Source organism: Enoplosus armatus, chromosome 8 (genome assembly GCF_043641665.1).
Source record: "Enoplosus armatus isolate fEnoArm2 chromosome 8, fEnoArm2.hap1, whole genome shotgun sequence".
Classification (NCBI taxonomy): domain Eukaryota; kingdom Metazoa; phylum Chordata; class Actinopteri; order Centrarchiformes; family Enoplosidae; genus Enoplosus; species Enoplosus armatus.
This window is the reverse complement of record NC_092187.1, coordinates 5826246-5852010: the sequence shown is the minus strand read 5'-3', so window position 1 is coordinate 5852010 and position 25765 is coordinate 5826246. Positions and strand designations below refer to the sequence as shown.

Here is a 25765-nt window from a genome sequence, read left to right as displayed (position 1 = left end):
CGCTGTATTCATTACAATGTAACTGCATTAACAATATTGCTGTTGTGATGAAGTTTTAAAAAAAATAAAAAGGAAAACAATTATGATTTCCCCCCGAATCGTCATAAATGGTTTCATCGCATTTGTACCTCGAGGTTCACACAGAGTACCAGACAAAACGACAGGGTCTAATGAATAACTGATTTATTTGGTAAATCTTCAACAGTTTGAAACAATATTCTTTCACCAAATTATCTATAATTACAGACAATATGCACACAAACTGTGAAGGACCCTCAATGTGCTTACCATCAGATAGATAAATAGCTAGGTGCCACGGGTCAAGATAAGACAGAATGAGGGGCACAAAAAGGGCTGTGTGGGTTAAGGGTCAGGTCTAGCATCAGAGATAAAGCAGTGGTGCAATCAAAGGTGTACACAGACACAGAACACAGAGAATGGCTACTTTTTTTCAATAAGAGTAAATCCATCTCTAATACATAATAATACATGTTTTGAGGTAATGCAGACAGTAACATTTATAACCAAAACATATTTGAATATTCTATATTATTTAAAGCTCACTAGGTTATTCACATTGTCATGTGTTTCCTCCTTTTAGGGGGAGAGTGCCTCTCTGAATTGTCACTTTTTTCACCTTAGGCCCAATGATTACCGATGTGTACTGATGTGGATGATGCAATCAAAGTATTTGACTCCACAGTGTGTAGGTACATCCTCAGATCAGGGATCATCTACAAATACTGATGTGCATCAGTGTGCAATCTCAAAGGCAAGGCATGGGGAGGAGGAAGAGGGGAAATAAAAGAGCAGGTACTGGGAGAAAGAATGACGAGAAAAGGACCGGTTGCAGAATGGAAAAGCTACAGTAGAATTTGAATCCATGGAGCAGTTCTGGGAAAATACCATGCTGATTATCTTTCTGTCTTTCTTTTTTTAACTTGTTCACACTGTCATCTGATTGCCGCTTGATTCCAACATATTTGATTTTTAAAATGGTAAGATCCACAGTATGTATTATGTATGTGTTTGCATGGTAGAGAGAGTAAGGTGTAACTACCAAACATGTTTTTCCAGGCTGTGCCCGGAGCTGGGAGCAGACACGCTGAACGTCACAAATGTAAATATATTGTATATACTGAATATTTGTATGCGTGTGTGGGTGTCATGGTGCGCTGAACAATGCTCATGCTACTGTATACAGTCCATGACATGTATCTGCAGCGTGTCCATATCTGGAGCCTGGTACTTGCACTTAGGACAACATAAATCTGGCAGCTCCTCAGCTCCTACTGCCCCTTGATCACCGACTGGTACCAAACCCTGATTGCGGAACGAGGGGACGGGGGGCACCGTGTTGAAAGCTGGACCGGGGAACACACCTACGCCGAGGGAGAAAGAAAGCAAGTTAAAACAACTTGAAAAAATATATCTATAAACACATTTCCCATTTGTTTTTGTGGACCAGAAAGAGTTACAATGTGTGTGAGAATTCTCTATAGGTTCAGAAACATCAGAAACACCTTTCACATTACACACAGTCAATTGATTTATTGTTAATATATAAATAATGATTGGTGCAGCTTTAATATCAGCTCTAACCCGAGAATATTAAAATGCTGCTTACATCAATAATAATAATCGATAATATAAGATACAATAATAGGAGCCGTTCTGTTGCCTAATGAGTACTTTTACTTTTGATACTTTAAGTACATTTAGCTGCTAATACTTCTTTACTTTTAGTAACATTTGGAATGCACAAGCTTTACTTGTAACAGAGTATTTTTACTGTGTGGTATTGCTACTTTTACTGAAGTAAATCATCTGAATACTTCTTCCACTGTCAAATACTTCACAACATCATAACTGGCAACCCAGTAGCAAGCAATTACAAGTGCAATCAAATACTTCTTCAATAGTAACTTTTTTACTGTAAAACTGTTGATTTCTGTTACTATTATTCCATGTGCATGTTATTTTGAATGTGTGCATTAGTGTGTGTTGGTTGTAATGTACCTTGTGGAGGGGGAATGTGTGGGGCCCGTGTTGGAAAGTCTTCCAGATGTCTCAGCTTCATTTGCTCCATACGTGCACTGAGTCAGAGGTGAACATAGACAACTTGAATGCTTAATCACGCTTTAAGAAATGTCTAGAAATATCAGTATTTATTATAACGCAGAGGTAGATGCAGCTCTGACTTCAGACATGAAGTGTCAGTCTTGACAATGACCAAACAGCCCTTCCTCTGATGGCAGCTGCAGTACAGCTAAAGTCACCTCAAGATGCTGATGCAGGGAGAGAAATTCAGTACACAAGGACTATGTAACCCTGACCTATCAGAAATGACGCCAGAGATTTGAATGTCACTCAAAATAGCCAATTGGAGCACAGACCAAGATAGACTGAGCTATCAACTGCGTGAGCGGTACATAAACGTCCACGTTATGCTTTTTTTCTTTTCCTATAGAGATAACATTTTTTGTTTTTACCGTGATGTGGCTTCCTGTTTGAGCCTGTCAATCTCAGCCATGGCCTGAGTCAGCTGATCCTGCAGCTCCTCCTTCTTCTGGTTCAGCTTCTCTCTTGCTTCTCGTTCTGCTAGGAAATCCGCCTTGTAGATCTCAGCCTGAGCAAACACAAGGACAGCGAGAAGGGGAGGGAGATATGACTTTATTCAACAACAGCCATTTTTTTTCATTTCAATGTACCTGTGTTACATAAACATGTTCAAATGTGTGTGTGTGGCGGATACAGGCTGATTTGGGCTAAAGTGACTCAGAGGACGGGCTAAATGAACTGCCATGATGTTTACTTAGCTTAAATGCAATTTATACTGCTTGTGACATTTAAATTCTGCTTCGGGCCCCCACAAGGCTCAGGCCCACCCTGATTTCAGGACTAGTAGATACCCCACTAGAATAGGGCATTACGACATGTATGAACAAATCTTTAACACTGAATTCTGAGACCGGATCATCATTGTCACTGACTGAATCAGTAGCTTTTTGCATTGGATCACAATCTGTTGCCAATCTAGCGTGTGTGTGTGTGTGTGTGTGTGTGTGTATGTGTGTGTGTGTGTGTGTGTGTGTGTGCGTGTGCGCGCACCTAGTCCGTGTCCAGATGAAAGCCTGTATTCACTGGGAATTAATTATTAATGATGCTTTTCTTTTGTATCTGAGTTTGTCTTCACATACACAGGAAAACCATTTTTTTGTGTTTGAGAGCAAAGTAGAAAAGCGAGGGAGGGAGACCGCCCGTTAAACCTCTTTTTGTCCCCTCCTGCTCTCTGTAATCACAAATACTGTGTTTCAATACAGACAAATTCACCTAGTTGTTCTCATTTACTTATTTTTCTGTTCAGCTAATCATTGTTTTACATTGTCATATAAAAGAAATAAAAATACAGGCTAATGACGGCAGCTGTGCAGTGATATCGGCTATACTGACACCCAAAAAGAGTGACGACGTTAGAAGCAACAAAAAGGTTGTCCTACTCAAGTACAGCCTCAAAGCATTTGTTAAAATAGTCGACAAAACAACTGTAAACTATAATAGAAATGTCGCTGCTGAAATGTTTCTCGTGGACATTGAAACTGCGATGGAGCCGTGACTGAGTGCAGCCAGAACGCCATGCAATCCTTATGTGATAACTCTGATAAGGTATTCACCTTATAAACCGTGCATAAAGGCCCTTTTTTTTTTTTTTTTTTTTTTTTTACACTAAACTGAATATATCGGTTAAAAACAGCAACATACCAAAATTGCTATTGAATGGAAGAAGTCAGTGCCCTGTCTTCACAGAGTTATGAACAGTGATGCAGTGCTTGTCAAACTATTAAGTCAGTGACCACAAATCTTTGGACTGAAGTGAACGTAACAACTGAAGTGATTTGTGTGCAGACGTGCTGAACAGCTGTGTGATTGTACCTGTGCAGTGAGGACAGGAACAGTCTCCAGTGAGCCTTTCTGTTGCTCCACCTCCTCCTTCAGTTTATCAATCAGGTCCTGCTTCAGGGCCAGCGCTCTCTCTGCCTCCTCTAGTCGGCTGCACAGGTCTCCTCCCTGGAAGACAAACACACACTTGAATGTTTGAATCCATAAGCTAAACAGCAAAACTAATCAGGGTGAATATGTTTTTACCTCGCTCTTCAATTTAGAATCGTAGTCTCTAAAAAGACATGTGTAGGCATGCTGCAGTTGTGTCAGTTTTTTCCTGAGGAAGAAAGGGAAACAAACTTTACCGTACAGTACAGTATACCAAATCTCAGGTGTCGTGCTGGTAAAAGTATTGACGAATTTTGAGCGAAACCCATCAGCAGTAATTACCACAGTGAAACAGTTAACATCACAGTTCTATAATGACAATCAAGCACTGCATCTGTGTTTCAGACCCTGAAGTCCTGACAAATTCTGCAAATCTGTTATCTTTTGTGAATAAGTTAATATCTTGTTCGCACAAGAACTGAACACTGAACAGGAGTTTCTATTTTCCTGTTCACTGAATTTTTAATTCAATGTGACAGGATCACCACTCTTTTCCCTTATTTAGAGAAAAGCCTTGTTTTAATTTATGTGAAAGAAATGCTTCACTCTCTGGAACAAATCTTTCTAAATATCATAATAGCAGAAGTTAAATAACCAGTTGAGACACTGTTATCTGTGTGTGTTGAACCCACTTCTCCTCTGTGACAACATGTCTCTCTGTCTTCAGAGCCTGCTCCAGGCTCTGGGTCTGCAGCAGCAGCTTGTCCATGGCCACATGATGCTGCTTCCTCTGCTGCTCCAGCTCCCGCTCTGCCACCTGCAGGGCCTTCACCTTACTGCACAGCCTACACACAAGCAGAGCACAGAGAAACACATCAGCACACATGCACACCCACAGGTGAACGCAGAAGGCTCGGCATAAGTATTCATGCTGACGTGACAGCTTACTTTTCTTCCAACGTTTTGCGTTCATGCTCGCTTTTGTCCAAGCAGCTCTGTCTCTCATTCAGTTCTCCTAATAGGGAAGTTGCTTGAGCCTTCAGAGCCTCACAGTCCTTTGCCAGCTGCGAAAATACAGACAGCTTTAAGGCATCAGAGTAACAGTTGACAATCTAAGGCTGCTTGCTACAGCGCCACCATCTGAAACCACCATTTGAAAATTTGGGATTATGGTTCACGGGAGTAAAAATCACAGCGGTTCATAGTTACTTACCTGAGAACAGTCCTTGTCCTTCTGCTTGAGCAGAGCTTCAGTTCTGTCCCGCTGAGCTGAACTCTTCTGCAGGTAATCAAGCTTCTCCTCCAACTCGCGATACCTACAGACACAACAGATTTATGAATAAACGACTTTAATCTAATTACAATAAATATGTATCACTACAATAAAGTAGCGCTGAACAATTGGGGGACATCTCTGTAGCACCACAATGCTTCATTTATAATGGTTTGGTATGTTGTGACATATTACCTTTGTCAAAAAACTGCAGCTTATGCAATTTGGATATCGCACTTGGCCATATTGCGATTTCGACAATATATCGATTAATTGTTCAGCCCTATTTTTAATATTTGAATACTGTTATAATATATATTGTAGTAATGTCAAGTAAAACACTAATATAATATCTTAATGTGAGCTAAATTGGGTACTTTTCTATAGAAAACTAGGCAAGTTCACTTTGAAGTTGACTTTTTTAGGTTCTCACTAAGCACATACATTTACTACATTACTGAACAACCTCAGTTTACCTCAGTATATTTCACATTATATCTTATTTTAAATATATAACATTTTTTCCCCTATATTTGAACTTTTCCACTATTTATGTCTCGTCTTAGATTCTATTTTCCTCATTTTACTTGTGTGATTTTCATTGTACATTTTTGTATGTGCATTGTTGGAGGGAGCCTGAGAACAAGAATATGTAGTGGGAAAATACAACACATCCCTTCTACTGTTTTTCCTGAAATTCCCACGGCAGAATTTCACTGCCAGCGACTGCTTCACTGTAATTGTTGTGCATACAGACCACAAATATAGGCCTCTCATTACATTTATATAAAATCATTTAAATTGGAATTGAAGTTTTGGTCAGTAAAATTGCAAATATTTTTCTTAAATCATTCAACTCTACAATAAGTTTGAAATCATTTCCTATCAATTTGGGTTTGCCAGTATGATGTTAAAAGGTAAGCTAACAAAAGGCAACTCTTAATCTTTTAATGTCAAGACAGGAACCGCAAGTTAGAGGAAAGTTAAAAATCCGTCTATTACTGAAGGAATAAGAAATTGTTGTAATGGCAAACATCACACAACGTATGACAGAAAGACATGGATCTAAAATATGCCTTATTTACAAGCAAACAACAGATCCAAAACAACATACAGGAAACAAACTGAGTTGAAAAATAAGAGACAGGCAGGTAACACCAGTAACAGACACACTGTGGTGAAGGGACAGAAGTGTAGAAAGAAGTCATGCACACAGTGAGAGAGAGAAAGCCGCACAGAGCTGTGGGCTCACCTGCCCTGTGTGGCCTGAAGCTGCTCTGTGAGTTTAGCCAGGCTAGAGCTGGAAAAGGGAACAAAAGGAGAGGGAGGAGGAGGAGGAGGAGGAGGAGGAGGAGGAGGAGGAGGAGGAGGAGGAGGAGAAAGACATCTAAAAGTGAGGCTTTTATTAGGCAGAAGAAACGCAGAAATAAAAAAGCCTGCAAGTGTCTGCAGATGTACAGTATAGTTAAGATTACAGCAGTCAGTCCAAAAGCTGCTAATGACAACTAGTTAAACACAGGAAGTCAGTTTGGTGCCGTTAGTTTCAAACAATGCACTTAAGTATTTCGTATTAGGAAAATGCATCATACCAGTCGGAGGAGTGCTGAGCCTCAGAGCGATGTTGAACGACCTCCTCAGTAACATTGCTTGCCTGTAAAAAAAACATTCATACAATTAGATCAGATGAGGCAGCTGATTCTTGTGTCTATCCATATCCGTAGCATCTCTGTTGTACATGTATGTACTCCTACACTAATATTTAGTGACACACAAGATGTAAAAGAGGGAAACAATAGAAAAGACAAGCAATAGGAGCTAGGCCATCAGTTCTCAATAATGTTTTATCCAATCTAAAATTCCTTGACGTTAATTTTAAAAATTACGCTTGTGCTGATTTCAAATTCATTAGGATAGATGGCGGACAGCTAGCTTAGTTAGCTGGAAAGTTGCCCCAGAAGTAGATCCCTATGTAGTGAGAAACAACAGCTAATCCAGGGGGCTACTTCCTGCGTTTACTTTGTTCGGAATCAGAGCATTAAAGCGTTAAAATGATTTATGTAAAATTTAGGAGGCTCGCAATGCTTGCCCCGATATGCACTGCTCGAGTGGAGTTTCCTGAACCTCAGCAATGGAGGTGACGAGTGTAAAGTCAACATGCCCATTAGTCAGAGTGGCCACAATTATAAGAACCAGGTTGAAAAACACAAGAATTTTCCTTTAAAAAGGGTTTGCTGAAGCTGACTTGAAATACTTGAATAAAGAGTAAAGCTCACAGGAAAAGTATGAGAGGTTTATGATAACAATACAGAAACGTTCTCGCATGAGACACCTTGTGCTTAATACTTCTTTAGCTTTTTCTTGACCTATAATTCAAAGATACCCCTCTTTGGGTAAGTCAGGTTTGTCTGTTGTCATTGCTGTTATACACTATATTGCCAAAAGTATTAGCTCACCTGCCTTGACTCACATATGAACTTAAGTGACATCCCATTCTTAATCCATAGGGTTTAATATGACGTCGGTCCACCCTTTGCAGCTATAACAGCTTCAACTCTTCTGGGAAGGCTTTCCACAAGGTTTAGGAGTGTGTTTATGGGAATTTTTGACCATTCTTCCAGAAGCGTATTTGTGAGGTCACACACTGATGTTGGACGAGAAGGCCTGGCTCTCAGTCTCCGCTCTAATTCATCTCAAAGGTGTTCTATCGGGTTGAGGTCAGGACTCTGTGCAGGCCAGTCAAGTTCATCCACACCAAACTCTCTCATCCATGTCTTTATGGACCTTGCTTTGTGCACTGGTGCACAGTCATGTTGGAACAGGAAGGGGCCATCCCCAAACTGTCCCCACAAAGTTGGGAGCATGGAATTGTCCAACATCTCTTGGTATGCTGAAGCATTCAGAGTTCCTTTCACTGGAACTAAGGGGCCAAGCCCAGCTCCTGAAAAACAACCCCACACCATAATCCCCCCTCCACCAAACTTTACACTTGGCACAATGCAGTCAGACAAGTACCGTTCTCCTGGCAACCGCCAAACCCAGACTCGTCCATCAGATCGCCAGATGGTGAAGCGCGATTCGTCACTCCAGAGAACGCGTCTCCACTGCTCTAGAGTCCAGTGGCGACGTGCTTTACACCACTGCATACGACGCTTTGCATTGCACTTGGTGATGTGTGGCTTGGATGCAGCTGCTCGGCCATGGAAACCCATTCCATGAAGCTCTCTACGCACTGTTCTTGAGCTAATCTGAAGGCCACATGAAGTTTGGAGGTCTGTAGCGATTGACTCTGCAGAAAGTTGGCGACCTCTGCGCACTATGCGCCTCAGCATCCGCTGACCCCGCTCTGTCACTTTACGTGGCCTACCACTTCGTGGCTGAGTTGCTGTCGTTCCCAATTGCTTCCACTTTGTTATAATACCACTGACAGTTGACTGTGGAATATTTAGGAGCGACTGGACTTGTTGCACAGGTGGCATCCTATCACAGTACCACGCTGGAATTCACTGAGCTCCTGAGAGCGACCCATTCTTTCACAAATGTTTGTAGAAACAGTCTGCATGCCTTGGTGCATGATTTTATACACCTGTGGCCATGGAAGTGATTGGAACACCTGATTTCAATTATTTGGATGGGTGAGTGAATACTTTTGGCAATATAGTGTATGTCTCTCCTGCTCATCTGTAGTACTACATTACTGCGCTGGTTCGTGTTAGTTTGTATGTGTTCAGGTCGCGGTGTTACCTGTGCCTGGGCCAGTTTGGTCCGTAGCTGGTCAATGCAGCGGCGCATTCGCTCTCTCTCTTTGTCGCCCTCCTCCCTTTCCTTCTCTAGCTCTTCGTTTTTTCTCCTCAGCTCCCTCATCCCTTCCTCCAGTTTCTCTTTGTGGCTCTTCAGCAACTGGAGGAACTCGTTCGCACCTTCCACAGGCTGCGGAGAAAAGACACGAAAGTGAAAGAACCCAGGGATGAGTGGACGCAGGGAAAAGTGATGACAGGAGGGAAGGGAACAGAGACAGACCACGTTCACACCCGGGGCTGGAGGACCGGCACCAAGCAAAAAGTAGAAATACACCGAGATGTGAGGGAACACAAGCTGAGGTTTACAAAGGGAGAGAGAGGGGGATTTTAAAAAGGGATAAATTGGTGGATTAGAGCTGTGAGTTAATGCTGTGCTCCACTCAAAGTAAGATGCAGAGACATTTCTGGTGTCCAACTACAGTTCAATCCAGTGTTCCTGCTCGGAAGTAAAAGGAAAAAACATGGACGACCTCTAGATTTATTTTGCCTGATGTAAAACAGAGTTTCTCGTTATATAGCTGGTGCCAAGTGTAATATTTTTTAAACGCTGCATGGTGATTAGTGCCAGGTTTTGTATTTAGAATTCAGCCCATATTACTTTATCCGAGTAGAAAGTCGGGATTTCCAACCTCAGCCTGAATGCAATGAAAGGTAAGGTGGGGGTGAAGCATGAAACTAGAGGTGGGACGGCCACAAGGTAGGTGTCAGGGATCTGAAAGTGGGATGGAGTGAGCCTGCTCACCTGGCCGTTTTCCCTGCCCATTATCTCCCCCCATACCTCTGAAAGTGAGGTGGGGGGAGAGGGGAGGGTGCTACCCAAGGAGCTATGCACACTTGCATCGCCCTAGACACACGGACATACAAATTAGATGAATAAACAAATGTATCAAAATTGAAGTAAAGAAAAACACCCCGCATCAACAGCATCGCCCATCTTACCAGGCTGCGAGGTGGCATGGTCTGTGTGTGTTGATCCGTCTCCTCAACTCTCTTCCTCTCCCGCTGATCTAGAGTCTGAAAGACACAACAGAAATAAGTGGTTTTAATGTCCACGGGAAACTTTTTAGAAGCAGCAGCGCAATTCGAATGTAGTTGTTTTCCCACACTGCCACTGCTCCTCTGCTGTCATTAATGTTATCACAAAATAATGACTTGATCAGCAGCGCGGGAATGACTGCAGTGTAACACGCAGCATTTATGAGCCCGTGGGCAAATCATTATTTTATACCTGAAGAAATTTGTCAACGAGAAAAACAAGATTGTGAGTTTGGCTGAATCACAGAGAGCAGGAGGGGACAGAACAAACATTTAATGGGCTCAGACTCAGACTCAGAGTAACATCTGTTCTACCAGATTATTCTGCTGAGACTCTCTTGCTTTTTTCCTTCTCTTTCCCCTACATTCTCTCTCTCTCTCTCTCTAATTGCATTAATAACAATCTGATTAATTCCAAACAAACAAAATTGTTTTGCTGTGTGTGTGTGAAGACAAAGCCAGTAACACATGAAATGTATCATTCCATATCAATTTTAAGTCAAATGCCAATAAATATATTCAATTACACGCATCCACAAGTGTTTCATCAGTAATTTTTAAAATATTACTGGCTTGTGAGCTACATTTGCACATCACCACTACATGTGTGCTTCCAAATATGGTGAAATTACAGTAACTATTACAGTAGCAATAGGAATACTAACCAGTGAAATAATATATAATCTCTACATACACCAACACAGGATTACGATATACAACAGTGGAAGTGGTGTAATGGTGGAAGTAATATGTTAAAAAACACCTGACAATGTGTGAATATGAGGCAGCAGATGTGTGAATCTAACTAGCTAACCTGTGGTCCGTCCAGCGGCCCGTTCCTCGCTGGGCGCCCCTGCTGATCTTCTGTCTGGCTGGAGCTGCAGCAGTGATTAGAAGAGGAGGAGGCTGGTCCCACCAAGCCCTGTAAGGAGTGGTTCTCTTGAGCCAGTCTCTCCACCAGGGCCCTGGCCTCCTGGAAGCGACAGCTGAGAAATTCACGTTCCTCTCTTGTCCTCCGCTGCCATCCCTCCATCTCCTCACAGCGCTGACGCAAGGCTAGGTTGCTCCGCCGCAAGGCCTCTGGAGTACAGAAGGATGAAGGTGAAAGGACAGGGAGGAGATTGATACGTCATGCAGAGTGACAGAGAGAAACAATTTCAACAGCAGGTGGAATTAAAGAAATGGGGGCCAGAGATCAAACTAATATTGTGATAAGAAACTAGATAAGATAAGACAATCCTTTATTAATCCCTCAGAGGGGAAATTTGCATTGTTCCAGCAGCATACAGGATAGTGCAATAGAGACATAAGTTGAAAATCAAGATATAATAAATAAAAACAATAAAGACTGTAAAGGTAAAGGGATTATACTGGATGGCACATAGAGAGGTGTGGGTATTGCACCATTTGTTATACATTCAGAAATATGTGGATTGTCCATTCTGGCGTGTGCGATCTACTGGGAGCAAATGTAGATGTAGAAGGTTATTCGTTTGAAAGATTAAATAACACATTGTTCCTCTTACAGATAAAATGTTGAAACCAGTAGCTTATGGTGGCTAATGTTAGCAAACTTTATATAGACATTGCTGTGTAACTGATTATACTGTGTCAGTTTGCTGACTTTATGACACTTCTTTACTTGTGCTACTGTTACACTATGTTTTAGCAGCGTTAATTATGTACCAATGTTGCCAAATTAAAAGTTGAAGTTCATTAGCAGCCAAACACATTTCTCAGTTTAATATACTCAGGTGTTTTACAGCCGGTAGTATTTGCTTGGTTGTGTTAATTTGTTCATTTGAAATCACAAATTATTGTTCCAACAGTTCTATCACATTCTGCACCAGCTCTCTGTTAAAAAAAAGTGCCATTTGCTTCTATCAATAATGCCCAGCTGTAGCATCAAGTGCAGAGATATACCATACTTTGAGTGGAGTACGTATTTCTTTAAATGATGGGAATACATCCTACCTCTCAGCTGCTGGTTGTCTCCCAGCAACCTGGTCACCACTTCATTGGCAGCCAGGTCTGGTGGGACCCTGAGGGCCCCTCCACTCTCCTCTCCTGACATGTCCCACTGCATTGGGCCATCAGGTTGGGGCTGCACCATCCCTACAGGAATAAAAAAGGGAGTACATACACATCTCATTAAACGGTTATTAATGCAAAACATCACTGCACAAATAACAATGCACATGTTATGTTGAAGCCTGATTTCCATTCGATATGCGTTTCCCTTGAACCCAACCTTATTCCTAGCCCCAACCAGTTATCTCTGCCACGGCTGACCACAACCCAGCCTAAACCTTCGACACGAGACCCGCATTCCTCATCACATACCGACACATGGCATACCACGCCTCTTCTCTTCAGGCGGCCTGAGGTAGCAACTTTCACTTTCAATTTAAATCCTCGTCAAAATCCTGGCCCAGTTTATGTCCGAGGCGGCCATCTGGCCTGCTGATAAGCTTTTGCTCAGTGACTCACTCGTGAAGTGCCAATACTCTTCTTTGTGCCGTATAACCTCCATCCAGGTGACGGTGGACAGGAGGAAAACATTACGTCATCCCCAGTGCCATGAGGCAAAGAGCTCGACTAACACACACAGCTTATCTTTGTTTACAGCATCACCACAGATACAACCACCAGTCATCAATTTCAACTGCCGATAAGATCAGAAGCACATAATCAAGCCATATTTATCACAGCTAACGTTACAGCGAAGTTGTTTTCTCCCCAGCACTACGTACAGTAACGTATAGCACACAGCTAATGTAAATAACGTTACATTACAGGTCCGAAACTCCACTTACCCTTTCTTCTTTTTCAGCTTTGTTGTCCGGAATAACAAGCAGCCACGCTGTCACTCACATCCAACCTGTTAGTACGCGTAGCTATTTAGCCAACGTTAGAAAGCTGGCTAATGCTAGATAGCTAGCGATTTAGCTTGTGAGCTAGCTAGGATAAATTAGCAAACCAGTAGCTGGGTAATCTGGGACTACTTGTTGACTGACATAATCAACGACCTACATCAACGGACTGTAAATCTTCCGAATGGCATTTTGCCTAATTTTGTGACGTTATCCTAAAACACTGTGCGTATTTAAGGTGAGTTGAGGTTATCTGTCAAAGCCGAGGCGAGTGTTGTTAGCTCAGGAAATGCGGCGAAATTCTTTGCCCTGGGTTCAGCATCTAAGGCAACACTTCCTCTCAGGCTCAAATACAATCTCCTTGGTTAAACCTCAATCCAAGTCTGCTGTAAACACTGAAAATTAAACATATTGTCTGCTGTATGTTGCTTATAAGGCTGTCAATTATTGGCAAAAAAATCTTAAATTATTTTGCCTTTGCAAGGCTGAACAACGTGTTTTTTTTAAGGATTATTTCACACTATCTTAATTCAACAAAATAATGTTAACTTAAGGTCCCCTCAATATCCTTTTCGAGGCCTTACAGATACATTTCACAACGTTCATGATGATTTTGATGATTTTTCAAATGTATTACTCAAATAAGGAAACCCTGAGCAAACTCAATTCTCAATTCTTTATAGTAATGAATTAACATGAGTCGCTACTAAACCTCCCTGAGACAAAACATTTATATAAAACAGTGCAGTTGACACAAGACTCTTCTCTGCTGCTTATGTTTTATTGGCTCTCTGCGCCTCATATTTATATATAGTCATAGACGTTTTCTAATAGTAGCCTAAATTTGTGTTAAAACTATGAATGTTGTCATGCATTGCCCCTCCCTTGTTTATTCAAATTATCTGTGCAGTAAAAAAAAATTATTTACTTGTCTCCTGGGTTGGTGTGAAGGTTGTCAGGCGTGAAAGTGAGCGCTGCCTGAGAGGCTACGCTCAGGATGCAACGGTTCAGTCCCTCGGGAAATCCCCTTCCTTCTTCCGCAGTGGGAGATGACGTCAGCTGGCTGCATCAGAGCGTCTTCTGCTGATGTGCGCTAAGTGAAAGAAGCTACATGATGCTCTCTACTACCCCTGCTGCTGGAGTCCTTCTAATATTAGCTTGGATTTATCCAAGTTACGCACTCTATTTCCACATAGGAGAGACGGAGAAAAAATGCTTCATTGAAGAAATCCCAGACGAGACCATGGTTATTGGTAAGCTGCTGTGGGGTCGTTAGCTTGATGTAGCTAACTAACTAGCAATGCTCGTGAACAGCTGGCTCCAGCAAAGATGCTGCATTGAATATGACAGTGGTAACGACAAAAACACTCGGCATTTTGAAGAAATGTCTAGTTCATCGTTAAAAGAGTGGTGATACGCCTTAAAATAGCAAACATGGAAGTTTTCTGTAGCCTTTTGTAGCTGCTCGTTAGCTCCTTTACATTTGCATTGGTTCTCTTAGTGAGCGATAGCATTACACCTGAGTTATGTCATTCATTCCGAATAATAATATATGTCACAAGGCACTAATTTAAGTAGTTGACTTATCACATGATGTATTTAAGCGATAGTGGTCAAAAATGCAATGAAAGATATTCGTTTTATTGCTAACTGTCCTTCCCTAAGAGATTCGTAGTAGTACATAATCAGTATTGTCTACCTGAAACCACAGGTGATATTTGTACATCGTATTTATGACAAAAATATTGTGATAGGTAACACATTTTAATTGAAAGCTTACAATTATCATCACTCATATGCATTTCTGCATTTTTCTTACGAGTTGGTGGAGACCAAAACAGAGCTAAAAGGAGAGTGAATATCACACTTACATTCATCAGGTGGCCAGAAACATGACTCCAAATGAATGCTAATGTTACTCTGTGTCTGATGGATGTGAAAATAATCAACTGTTTGCTACAAAGTTCTCAATATCAAGTTTATAAAGTCAGAATATGTCAATGAATGTCAGAAGAGTAGACTCAAACCTGCAATTTATCTAAACATTACATGAATTTGAGGTAGCACACATTGCAAGATGTGATGAGTTGCATTTGTTTTGCTTTTCATACATTTTACGTGTTTTTAGATTTTTGTATTTCTGGCACTGGAGGTGACATTATTATTTTAATTCCATTGCAATGTTACTGGTGCAACAGTCTCGCAAAGTTACTCTCTTTTTTTTTTTAAAGAATATTTTTATTGCAGGATAATGTTGGATACAGACCACATTGCTACATAGAAGCAAACTTACCTTTTCCATTTTTCTTTCAACAACAACATTACAGCGCCATAAAAGAATGTACAATTATAATGTCGGATTTTATGCGCCAAAGCAGGCGAGGTAGTTAAAAAGCAAGGCTAATGTTAGGATACAAGAGAACAAACCGAGAGAGCAAAAGAAAAGCCTTTGAGTGATGACTGGATGACGTGACGGCATGCGTCTATGTCTCTTCGCCTGTCTGACAGGAAAGTACAGGACTCAGCTGTGGGACAAACAGACCAGTTCTTTCCACCCAGCCACCCCTGGCCTTGGGATGCACGTCGAGATCAAGGATCCAGATACAAAGGTGAGGAGGTGGTGTTAAAAAACATACCAACATACATATGAATAGAATCTAAAGATTGTTCTTTCTCCCAGATTATTCTTTCTCGTCAATATGGGTCAGACGGACGGTTCACCTTCACCTCCCACACTCCTGGAGAACATCAGATCTGTTTGCACTCGAACTCCACCAAGATGGCTCTGTTTGCAGGAGGAAAACTGGTATGAACAGTTATTTTCCTCCAAAATGTTTCACACAAATGTTAATTACTCACAACATTACTTTCATGTCCAATGTATCCACACTGGGACCTTGACGAATAAGTCCTGCATGGTTTTGTTTAAACTGAGGGATGTTTCAAAAAGCAGGGCTTCTTGTTAAACCAGGAGGATTAGATCTGCAGTTACCGCGGAAATTTAACCCTCCAGACTAAGCCGTAGTTTCACCTCAGGCTTAAGCAGTGTAACGATCAATATGGCAGAATGAAACAAGAGTGCTCTGCAAAGTTTCTTCCTAAAGTTTTCTCTCTACTGCTGTGATTTGTATTACATGTCAATTTTAACACATTTTGACACGAGCTGCACTGAAGACTCAAAATAACTGAAATCAGATTTGAATTAATCACGTCCCTATCAGAAAACAAACATGTAGATTTCAAACTGTCTTGTTTCCAAATGTTGCAGAGAGTTCATCTGGATATTCAGGTCGGAGAACATACCAACAACTACCCTGAAATTGCAGCTAAAGACAAACTCACTGAGCTGCAGCTGCGAGTCCGACAGCTACTGGACCAAGTCGAACAGATCCAGAAGGAGCAAAACTACCAGAGGGTCAGTAAGCAATGTGCACCAAGTCATGTCTGAGACGACAGGTTTACTCCCAAGTTTGTCATGTGCAGTTGCTGTCTATGCCATTAGCCTGCTCTGGTGACTTCATTGTGTGTCGTGTCTTCTACAGTATCGCGAGGAGCGGTTTCGCATGACGAGCGAGAGCACCAACCAGCGCGTCCTCTGGTGGTCCATCGCTCAGACACTCATCCTCATCGTCACCGGCATTTGGCAGATGAAGCACCTCAAAAGCTTCTTTGAGGCCAAGAAACTGGTGTAATGTCTGTCTGAGCAAAGGCAGCATTGGGAAACAACATAAACATGAGTAAACGGACTTGACTGAATTGGAGAGACGGCCACCCACAGGGGGAGACACGTGGTCTTAATATCAGCCATAAATGGTACGAGCAAATTCACAGAGGCAGTTGTCGATCTTGGGCAATGTGTTTTTCCTTGTCAATGTTTTCGTTATTTTTCCGTTAGCAACAACACAGTAGCACACTTGCTTTTTTTGTTGTGTTTTCCTGGCAACACTGGACACGGCATGTTTCTACAGCAGAGACAATATTAGTGTTTTTTCATGGTCATGCAGGAGTGAATGACCGCTACAATAGATTTGTAAGAATGAGAATTTTTAAGCTGTTACAAGAAATAACCGAGTAGTTTATTGATACATGATTTTATGTAGGCCATTTTTTTTGTCATTGTTAGTGTTGCAGTTTTATTTCCAGGTGTTGTAACTCCCAACTGTGGACTTTCAGCTGTGTTCGAGTGGTCACACTTATGCAAATATCAAACTGGCCTTGATTCTTTACGTGTCCATTTGATAATGCTTCACTTTAACTCTTTAGTGTATAAAGACTTAATAAATGGTTTATAACCTACTAAAATTTAGTTGTAAGCAGCATTGAGAACATTTTAAAGTGTTTACTAGTACATTTGTGAACCATCATTACTTGAAGGTTAAAGATTTGACAAAAGATTTTTACTAGTTTTCTTCCTGAGCTTTCAGCCTCATCTTGTTGCCTTCTTCAGCTAATGGAGGAGGCTCAGTTGTGATGGAGGGCGAAGAAGATATATTTGTATAAATAAACACAACACATCAATATAATAAATGCATCTAATTATACAAACCTCATATTTCAGATATTACCATTCATTATCTGTTCATACACCTGTTAGACGTTGAATTGTTGATAAATACATTAATAAACCCTTAAAAGTGTCTGCTTACAACCACATTGTAAGTGTTTATATATTGCTTGTAAATGTGAAAGTGAAGGTCAACATGAAGTGTTACCACCCATCCTTCTGCTGACTGTACAGTTTCTACCTAGAGTCCAGTTTCTTGTACATTTTACCAGAGCTAGGTCTGTAGATAGTTTGTGATACTCGTCTATTAATAACAGGATTCTACTGTATGTTGTAAATAACAGGTATAGCTTATTGACTGTCCTGCTCATTTTCTAATGCCTTTTACACTGACTGAATGATGTACAAGTCTTTCATAGTGTCACCAGGTTTTTTTTTTTGTTGCACCAGTGTCATAGAACCTATTTATTGAGCAATCGTAGCCTGAGTTTTATTGCTGAGTTGAAGCCAGATTTACTGTAATTATCATAAGGAATTTTGGGTTCCATTTATCAATGCCGGACAGCATTTCAATCCATTTGCAAATTCTGTTAATTTAGATTCATAATGAGGAAGAACTCATCATTAAATGGGAATATAGTGAATCAGTGGGTTCATATTTTAACAAGGTTGCCACTTTTTACATTCAGTGTAGATTTGAGTCCAATTATTGAGATGCAATATATTTAGCTGTTACATTCTTTTTCAATTTGTTAAATTATCACTCTAAAACCAGTTACTGTGGTCCAGATGTCACCTCCATGTGCTTAATAAAGAAACATTGGCCAAACTACTGTCTGTCTCTGATGTTATTTGTGCCACTTTGCCCTAATTAGAAGAAATACACAGCAAATGGCAGACATTTTCAACAATAAAATTTATTGCTTGGCTTTGGCTTCCCTCAGAACCAGATTCCAAACCAAACAATGCTGAAACGTCTCGTTAAAGACAGCAACCACACGTCTAACCACAAGCTTTTATCAATGACAATGAAAGCACTTTTCATGGAGACAGAAAAACACACTGACCTTGTGACATCTTTGAAGAAACCCCTGCGACACCATGACGGCTGCAGTGTAAAAATCTACTGGAAAACAAATATCACCACTTTGCATAGATTCACTCCCTTTCTTCTCCAACCTACACATTAGCACAGACACAAGACTGTCACACAGAAACAAAACACTTCCTTCAGGTTTACTCTTGGATATATTAATATCAAGAATAGAGTTTTGACACATTTGGCACACCATACGAAACAATATCAAACGCACAATACTATGTGTCATTATAAAGGGATAAATGATTTATTAAATCAACTCTTTGCTTCATCTGTACAACAAAAACGGTACACTGTACTGTGTGGACTTCCTGATCTCTGGGACACTGTACACACTCAAGCACATTTCAGCACTGTCACATGTAGGATCGGAAAGGTAGAAAATATCACATCAGCACAACAAATCCTCACCAGCTCGTAACTCATGTGAAATCATTTTCCATATGTCGCCATGTTTTCAGTAGTTTTGTCGCGTATCCAGTAATCTTGTAGGAGAGATTTCCATGAGAAGGAAGTCAGAGCACTATAGGTTAGTAACACACTACTTTTAAAAAAGGTAGAACTAGGTCTGTACTGAATGCCACTTTTTAATGCTTAAAAGAGCAAGAAGGGCACACAAAAAAGTGAAGAGGATTAGGCAAATACACTTTAAAATTATGCAAGAATCTTGCAATCCTAGCTCCACATGGCTTCACTGCTCTGTTCAGCTTGAACGTGAAGAGTGTTGTTTTTTTTTTGTTTTTTTTAATTCTTAAAGGTATTTCTGAGGAGGAGAAGCTCTTCTTAGTGTCCAGACACGGTGAGGTGCTGCATCTTCTTGGCAGCCTCCTCTGACACCATCTTGGAGGATTTCTCCGGGCTGGGAGCTGGACTAGGACCTGGACTGGGATTTGGAGTGTTGGCCGCGCTGTTGGGATACTCCCTGTTGCCGAATATAATACTGCCCACTCGCACATTGGTGGAGCCCACCTCGATCTTCAACACATGGGAGCACAGAAAAAAAAAAAACTTCAGTGAACATGTTGGACAGCAGGAGTCTTAATGAGCACGATACGCTGACTCATGCATTAACCACACTGATATATAACCACTACTGCATATACACTGTATTCATATAATACCTCCAGCTGTTTATTCTGTATATAATGTCTACTATTAGCATGACTTTATACTTAAACCTGCACTGTCTACTGTAACTGCTGCATGTGCTCACACTGTATATATCTTAGTGTATTCATATCTACCCCTGTTATTTATATATTACCTCTATACATCTGTGCATTACTCTGCACTTCTGGTGAGATGCTAAACTGCATTTTGTTGTCTCAGTACTCAACTAAAGTTGAATATAATCTAAAAAAAAAAACCTTTACTTTGAAATACCACTGAATTTACACTTTACTTTCAATTTGAGAAACCTAAAAAACAAACAAATCAAAAGCTTAAAATCAAGTTTTTGAAATTGCCCAAGAGAAATTTCAAAGAGGGAAATTGATACTCACCGCATGTTCAAAATCTGTGGACATACCCATGCTGAGTTCCACCTCCTCCAGAGGCAGCTTCAGACTGTCACACACCTCCTGCCTCCGGCTCAGCAGCATCTACAAGAGGGTCACATTGTTGAGATTATAGCCCGACCAATATTGGATTTTTGAGGCCGATACATAAACAAACACCTTGATACGAACCCCCTCAGATTTGGTTTTTTAAAGTGTGACCAGGGTACAAACTAAGCAGGACATTTTACAGTGTAAAGATCCAGTTGTCAGTGCTCTCTGGTGGACAAACTAATTGACCTCAAACCTAGTTTGGCATTTCTGTACTGATGTCTCTTGTTTCTTATCAGCCATCATGCACACCGATACAGATATATCTGCAATAAGCTAATAACGGCCTCTACCTCTAGTTGAGATATTTTTATAATGATGTTTTTTCTTGCTGGAGATCAATTTCTGTTTAGTTTCAATTTTCAAATTGAATTTATGGGGTTGGATTAGTTTGACATTTCAGAAATGTGCATTTATCATTTAGTTTAGTTTTAGCTGCAGTGTTTTGACTGTCATGTAGAAGAACAATCTGCCACGAGTTCTGAAAGAACACGTTTGTATTAGTGCAGGGTTAGTATATGTGGGATATACAGGAGATATCTTCTTTACACCAGTCTTAATTTAGCAGGTTCAAACTGGGAATATTCAGGTTTTGGAGGCATAAAGACAACCCCCCCCCCCCCCCCCCCCAGTTTTTTTAAAAGGTCCCACATGATGCTCATTTCAGCTCTATATTTTATTCTGGGATTCCACTAGAGTAGCTTTGCATGATTCACAGTTCAAAAAAGTTCCTCGTTATCTTATACTGGTCCTTTATGCAGCCTCTCAGTTCACCTTCTGTCTGACACAATCCATTTTAGACAAACTGAACGACCTCCAAACACTTGAAGAGTCGTCCTGAGCAGAGCGCTCCAATAACTCAGACAGACTGAGTGGGAGGATGAGCGTCCCTGTACTTGGTTGGCGAGCTGTGCCTGGAGCAGATGACCTGCTGGTGGGCGTGGCCGAGTGCGGTGACTGTATAGTTGTGACATCACAACCTTACGGACGTCCTGACGGCTCATTTAAAGGCACCGTTTCTGAATACGGGCTGTGTGCATTTCTCCGTGGACTGAGCGCTTTGATACTTTCACAGTATCTATACAGCACCTAGACCTGCTTTACAATCAAATAAGACATGGAAATCTCACTTTCTACAATATGAGACCTTTCATATGCTGAGATTTTGTTGTTTTAGTTCACTATAATGATTGAATGCATAGTTTACCACAATCTTATTGGTTCACACAAAAATAAACTTCACAGATAAATGCAACACATCTCAAACACAAGATTCCTCTCAAAACCACATGGTTTTCATAAGAGTGTTCTGTACCTGAAAGTCCGGGTTGGGGCCCAGAGTGAGGTCATAGCCGTAGCGCCCGATGGTCATGAGTCCTAAGAAGTGCAGGGCGGTGCACTGGGACACAATGTGTTTCACTGTGGTCACTGTCTCCTCTGGTGGCAGGCCATGTTTACCTGCAACAAACATATTATATATATTGACATACTGTTGGTGAACACCTGACTTTTTGTTTGTGATCACACACACAACACCACAACCGCACCAGAGCAGAAAAAAAAAGTAAGACTAACTCTGTTCTCCGCTGGTGTTAATCTGCACCATGACCTTTAACCTCTGTGTGCTGGCTCCTCTGATACGCTGCCATGAGCTGTTGACCTTGTCAGCCAGTTTGGCCGAGTCCACTGTCTCCACAAGGAACAGGTTTGGCACGCCTGGGAACAGAAAGACAAGACTCAGTGCAAGGCTTTTTAACACGCAGCTCGAGCAGGAGAGTTGACAATCACTCACCCAAGAGTTTGTTGACATTGTTCTTTTGTAGATGGCCGATAAAATGCCACTTGATTTCTGGACATGAGTCTAAAATCTGGATGAGGGAAAAAGAGGCACTTTTATCACAGTCTGGGGTGGGGAATATAATGAATTCTACCTTGTAAAATATGTAAACCTACCAGAGGATCTGAAGCTTTGTCCACAAGTTCGTTGACCTGGTGTGGAGATAAAGGACGAGGTCAATGTCTACGTTATTTCCTACCTTTATGCCTCTCAGTTTTATGTGGACACAGTGACACTTGGAAAATTTGGAGTGATGCAAACCAGCAGCAGCGCTCTATACTCACATAATTTTCTCCAAAGTTACGCTGCCCTTGCCTGTAGGCCTCCACAACCATGTCTGGGGGTTTTGTTTTGCTGACAGCTACGAGGCGGGGCGGCACAGCTGGCAGTGTCTGAGGAGGGACAAAACAGGCTCATTTTTCATCCATATCAGTGAATGTATCAGTGGAGGAGCTCAGTGTGTGATGCAGCATGTTAGCTGAGGTCTTCTGGCTCTGGCAGAACAGTGACTCAGCCCTGTCAGGATCCTGAAAAACAATGATGGAACTGATTGTTTCCTGGCTGCTGCTGTATGTTCAGATGCTGTTACACATCATGCAGGAAGCGCTACTAATGATTTAGATGATTAGTAACAAGCCAATTGGAGACATCTGGATGATACTGGAAAGATGCTGTGCATTTCTACACGCTTTGACCTAGATATCAACCTTGATGCCGTTAGCACTTCAAGAAAATCTTCACTAGTGGAGATCTTTCACAGAGCTGTGATGTGAGGACAAGCTGCTCAAAAGCGTGGTCGTGTATATGAATAGCTTACAAACATGCCAATCATAAAACCATGATTACAGGCATTATTTCTACGCGGCAGCGTGCATGCAGATACCGTATGTAAGCATAAGCATCCTGCTCCCACGCATATTATGCTGCCACTGATAGACCATGCACGGTGTTATGAAAGTGCTGCAACAAGCCCGACTGTCTCCCATCCAAAGGTTGAGGTGTTTGGCAGCCTTACATAACGAGTCGTGCTGCCGCAGCACGACTTTTTCGGACCCCGAGAGTGGAGCGACAACAGCGGTGCTGCTGAGCGGAGCCTCCCGGGCTGCAGTTACCTTGGGCCGCCGTGCCGCCGCCTGGTTCACCCGCTCCACTACCGACTGTAGCGCCTTCCGAACCTCCTCCGACATTGCTACTTTCCACATACCGTCAAACGGCGACGACACTCAACGTAAAGAAACGTGTCCGCGATGACGACAATCGGCTTTCAAAATAAAAGTCCACCTGGAGAGCCAGTCCTTCAGATAGCGCCCTCTACTGTTCCTGCTTCAGCACTTCAGTCTTACAAAAGTCCACCACTACTGACTGAAATATAAAGCAGCGTGCTCCCCTTCACCTTAATAACATCCATATCAATAACCCTCCCTCTGATTCTGCTGAAGATACGTATGAACCTACCTAAAATATTCAGCACGATTTCACCCACTCCAATGTTTTGTTAAAAACAGCTGGACTAAATTATTAAGTTATTTCCTTTCTAAAGGGCAACAGATTTAAGTTACATTGTGGCTGTCCCTTCAAATCATCTTCGACATAAAAAACTATTCATTTTAAGTTTATGCACTTCTGTAATAAAATTCAACCGCTACAGGCCTGCCTAACATTTGTCAGTGACTTCAGGCAATAACCTGTGGTATGTTGGTAATGGACAGTACATCGTAAAGTGAATGCACAAACATGAAATACAAAGAAAAACAGATTTATTCACAAGATTACGCATTCAAAACATGTCCAAACAAAACATCTGTCAATGGAAATCAGATGAAGACATGTTACAATTCAAAAGACACACAATTATTTCGCCTCTTTCAAACAAAGAAGTAACTAAAAGGGACAACCGAATGTAAAAAAGGGTGTGGATCATCCTCTTCGCCTCCTCTACTCTCATACTCTCTCTAAGGCCTCCAACATGATGATGCTGTTTCCCCTGATGACCTGTGAGAAATGAGACCACATAGAGTTAACACGCTTCATTTAAATCAGACTTCCTAAAATGCTTCAGTGTCAAATTGAGTTTAATTTCAAAATGGTCTGAATAGAGCTCTCCAATTGCATCATTATTTAAAAACCTGAATAGTGTATTATCCCCAAATATACCTGGTGTACATAGCCGGCATATGAAACACTCTCAAACTTGTAAAACATACCCAGACAGAGAGTAAATAGTTTACTCTATAGTGAGCATCAAACTTTTTTTTTTTTTACGAGATTTTTGACACTTATCAATCATCGTTTTAGGTAACCACTGACCGGTGTAGTGTCATCCGACTTTGATTTTCACATCTACAAAATGTTTGTACATGCCATGGTCGCTACTATTTTGCATTGAGGGAATTTTTACTGGTACAACATAGAGCATCATTCTCAAACTAAAGAATAAATAGACACAGCTCTGTTCTTTTCATGGAATATGCGGACAATAAGACAAAAACAGAGTAATGCCGGGCCTGCCAAGATACTGACCACCATGCCGATGTTGTTCTGTTGTCCTCCTGGGCCCATCTCCAGAGAATCATCCACCACCAGGTTCATAAAGGGGTCAAACCCTCGCAGGATGCCCTGCACGTGTCTGCCTCCATTCAATTTCACTAAAGGACAAAAGAAATCTCTGATGAATCCTACAGGCTAGGTTTATTCACGGTTCCTTTTCAGTTCAAAGGCCAACCTTGCTTTCATAGGAATTACTCTTGTGCCGTTTTGTGTTATGTTAGTATGAGGTAACTGTGATTGCTTGACATCCTGGCTGCATCAATTATAGTTTGACTGTTTCCTATCAGTAAATAACTGCATTCGTTTTCTATAAATCGCAAACGCTCATCTCTGATTCCATCTTTACATTGGAGAGAGCACTTTTGGTAGCTTCATGTTTCCTTCATCACATGCCACCAGACAGACATTATATACAGTACAGTGTGTTAATATTCAGTGTAAATGCAATTTACTCTCAGGACTGGGAACCAGTAAACAATAGACAGCATGCAGCACATAACCCAGTGAATTCACTGTTCATTTGTTTCACTTTGGTATCTTGAACGTACATATAGATTGGTATCATACAACCAGTAAATTATCTGTCTGGTTTCTACCATCGTTGTCTCTGTATATAACAGGAGGCATTAAACAGCCATACTGATTAAACAAATTGTGCCTATTGTTTAATGTTGCTTCAGAACATTCTAATGAGATGTTTGTTAGCTAGCGTTTCCAGATACTGACACCTCTGAAACAACAGGTTCGTGTGTTTTACTCCGAGCGGGTTTGGCATACTCACATGAAAGCTTCTTGTCCATGAACCTGAAGAAAGAAAAACAACATTAGCTTACGTTACAGAGGCTCACAGATGATACATAACCCAGTCAGTCATGCTAGCTAATGTTAGCTTGTTTCCGTTGCAAACAATGTAGCTTCGAAGGCTTGCTGTGCGGGTACGATTTCATTCATTTACATTTAGTTCAAATTACAGAGTACAGGTTTATTTAAACAAACTCAACAACTTACTTCTTCAACTCGGGTGGATGTGCTTTGCTCATGTTGTCTTTAGTGTCTACACACCGACAAAGTTGGTCGTATGATTTTCGTTTCACAAAACCGCGGAAGGAAAGCGTGCGCCTTGGAACCGGAAGTTCACCGGTAAACTTCCTTCATGGACTCTTTGCTACTCAGTCCGCACAGCGCCGCCATCAGGCCAGGAGC

The 25765-nt window shown here is 41.3% G+C and overlaps 4 protein-coding genes across 7 annotated transcripts; 1 reads left to right on the top strand and 3 right to left on the bottom strand.

Annotated features, from left to right (window-relative positions):
* Positions 1-166: 166 nt before the first annotated feature.
* ikbkg (inhibitor of nuclear factor kappa B kinase regulatory subunit gamma) lies at positions 167-13240 on the bottom strand. Of its 2 annotated transcripts, XM_070910453.1 has the most exons (15): positions 12912-13240; positions 12070-12210; positions 10910-11175; positions 10000-10074; positions 9803-9904; positions 9005-9190; positions 6853-6914; positions 5204-5306; positions 4939-5054; positions 4683-4835; positions 4147-4219; positions 3934-4068; positions 2493-2629; positions 2020-2096; positions 167-1382 (listed from the first exon to the last, which is right to left on the bottom strand). In XM_070910453.1, exons 2-15 carry the CDS (start codon positions 12206-12208, stop codon positions 1192-1194), a joined length of 1815 nt encoding a protein of 604 aa, XP_070766554.1. In that variant the 5' UTR covers positions 12209-12210; positions 12912-13240; the 3' UTR covers positions 167-1191. The 2 variants fall into 2 exon arrangements, with proteins under 2 accessions (XP_070766554.1, XP_070766555.1); XM_070910454.1 differs by lacking the exon at positions 9803-9904.
* An 839-nt stretch (positions 13241-14079) lies between these two features.
* tmed4 (transmembrane p24 trafficking protein 4) lies at positions 14080-17336 on the top strand. The gene is made up of 5 exons (XM_070910457.1): positions 14080-14221; positions 15477-15577; positions 15649-15774; positions 16237-16383; positions 16511-17336. Exons 1-5 carry the CDS (start codon positions 14080-14082, stop codon positions 16658-16660), a joined length of 666 nt encoding a protein of 221 aa, XP_070766558.1. The 3' UTR covers positions 16661-17336.
* A 1035-nt stretch (positions 17337-18371) lies between these two features.
* plpbp (pyridoxal phosphate binding protein) lies at positions 18372-23230 on the bottom strand. Of its 2 annotated transcripts, none has more exons than XM_070910535.1 (8): positions 23128-23230; positions 22300-22407; positions 22132-22167; positions 21971-22046; positions 21751-21894; positions 21494-21660; positions 20074-20172; positions 18372-19546 (listed from the first exon to the last, which is right to left on the bottom strand). In XM_070910535.1, the coding sequence occupies exons 1-8, from the start codon at positions 23215-23217 to the stop codon at positions 19355-19357; spliced, it is 912 nt and encodes a 303-aa protein (XP_070766636.1). In that variant the 5' UTR covers positions 23218-23230; the 3' UTR covers positions 18372-19354. The 2 variants fall into 2 exon arrangements, with proteins under 2 accessions (XP_070766636.1, XP_070766637.1); XM_070910536.1 differs by having other exon boundaries at positions 21494-21636; positions 21754-21894.
* Positions 23231-23755: 525 nt separating this feature from the next.
* On the bottom strand, positions 23756-25679 carry snrpg (small nuclear ribonucleoprotein polypeptide G). 2 transcript variants are annotated; one of them, XM_070910739.1, is made up of 4 exons: positions 25571-25679; positions 25344-25366; positions 24536-24660; positions 23756-24007 (listed from the first exon to the last, which is right to left on the bottom strand). In XM_070910739.1, exons 1-4 carry the CDS (start codon positions 25600-25602, stop codon positions 23957-23959), a joined length of 231 nt encoding a protein of 76 aa, XP_070766840.1. In that variant the 5' UTR covers positions 25603-25679; the 3' UTR covers positions 23756-23956. The 2 variants fall into 2 exon arrangements, with proteins under 2 accessions (XP_070766840.1, XP_070766841.1); XM_070910740.1 differs by having other exon boundaries at positions 24539-24660.
* Positions 25680-25765: the final 86 nt, after the last annotated feature.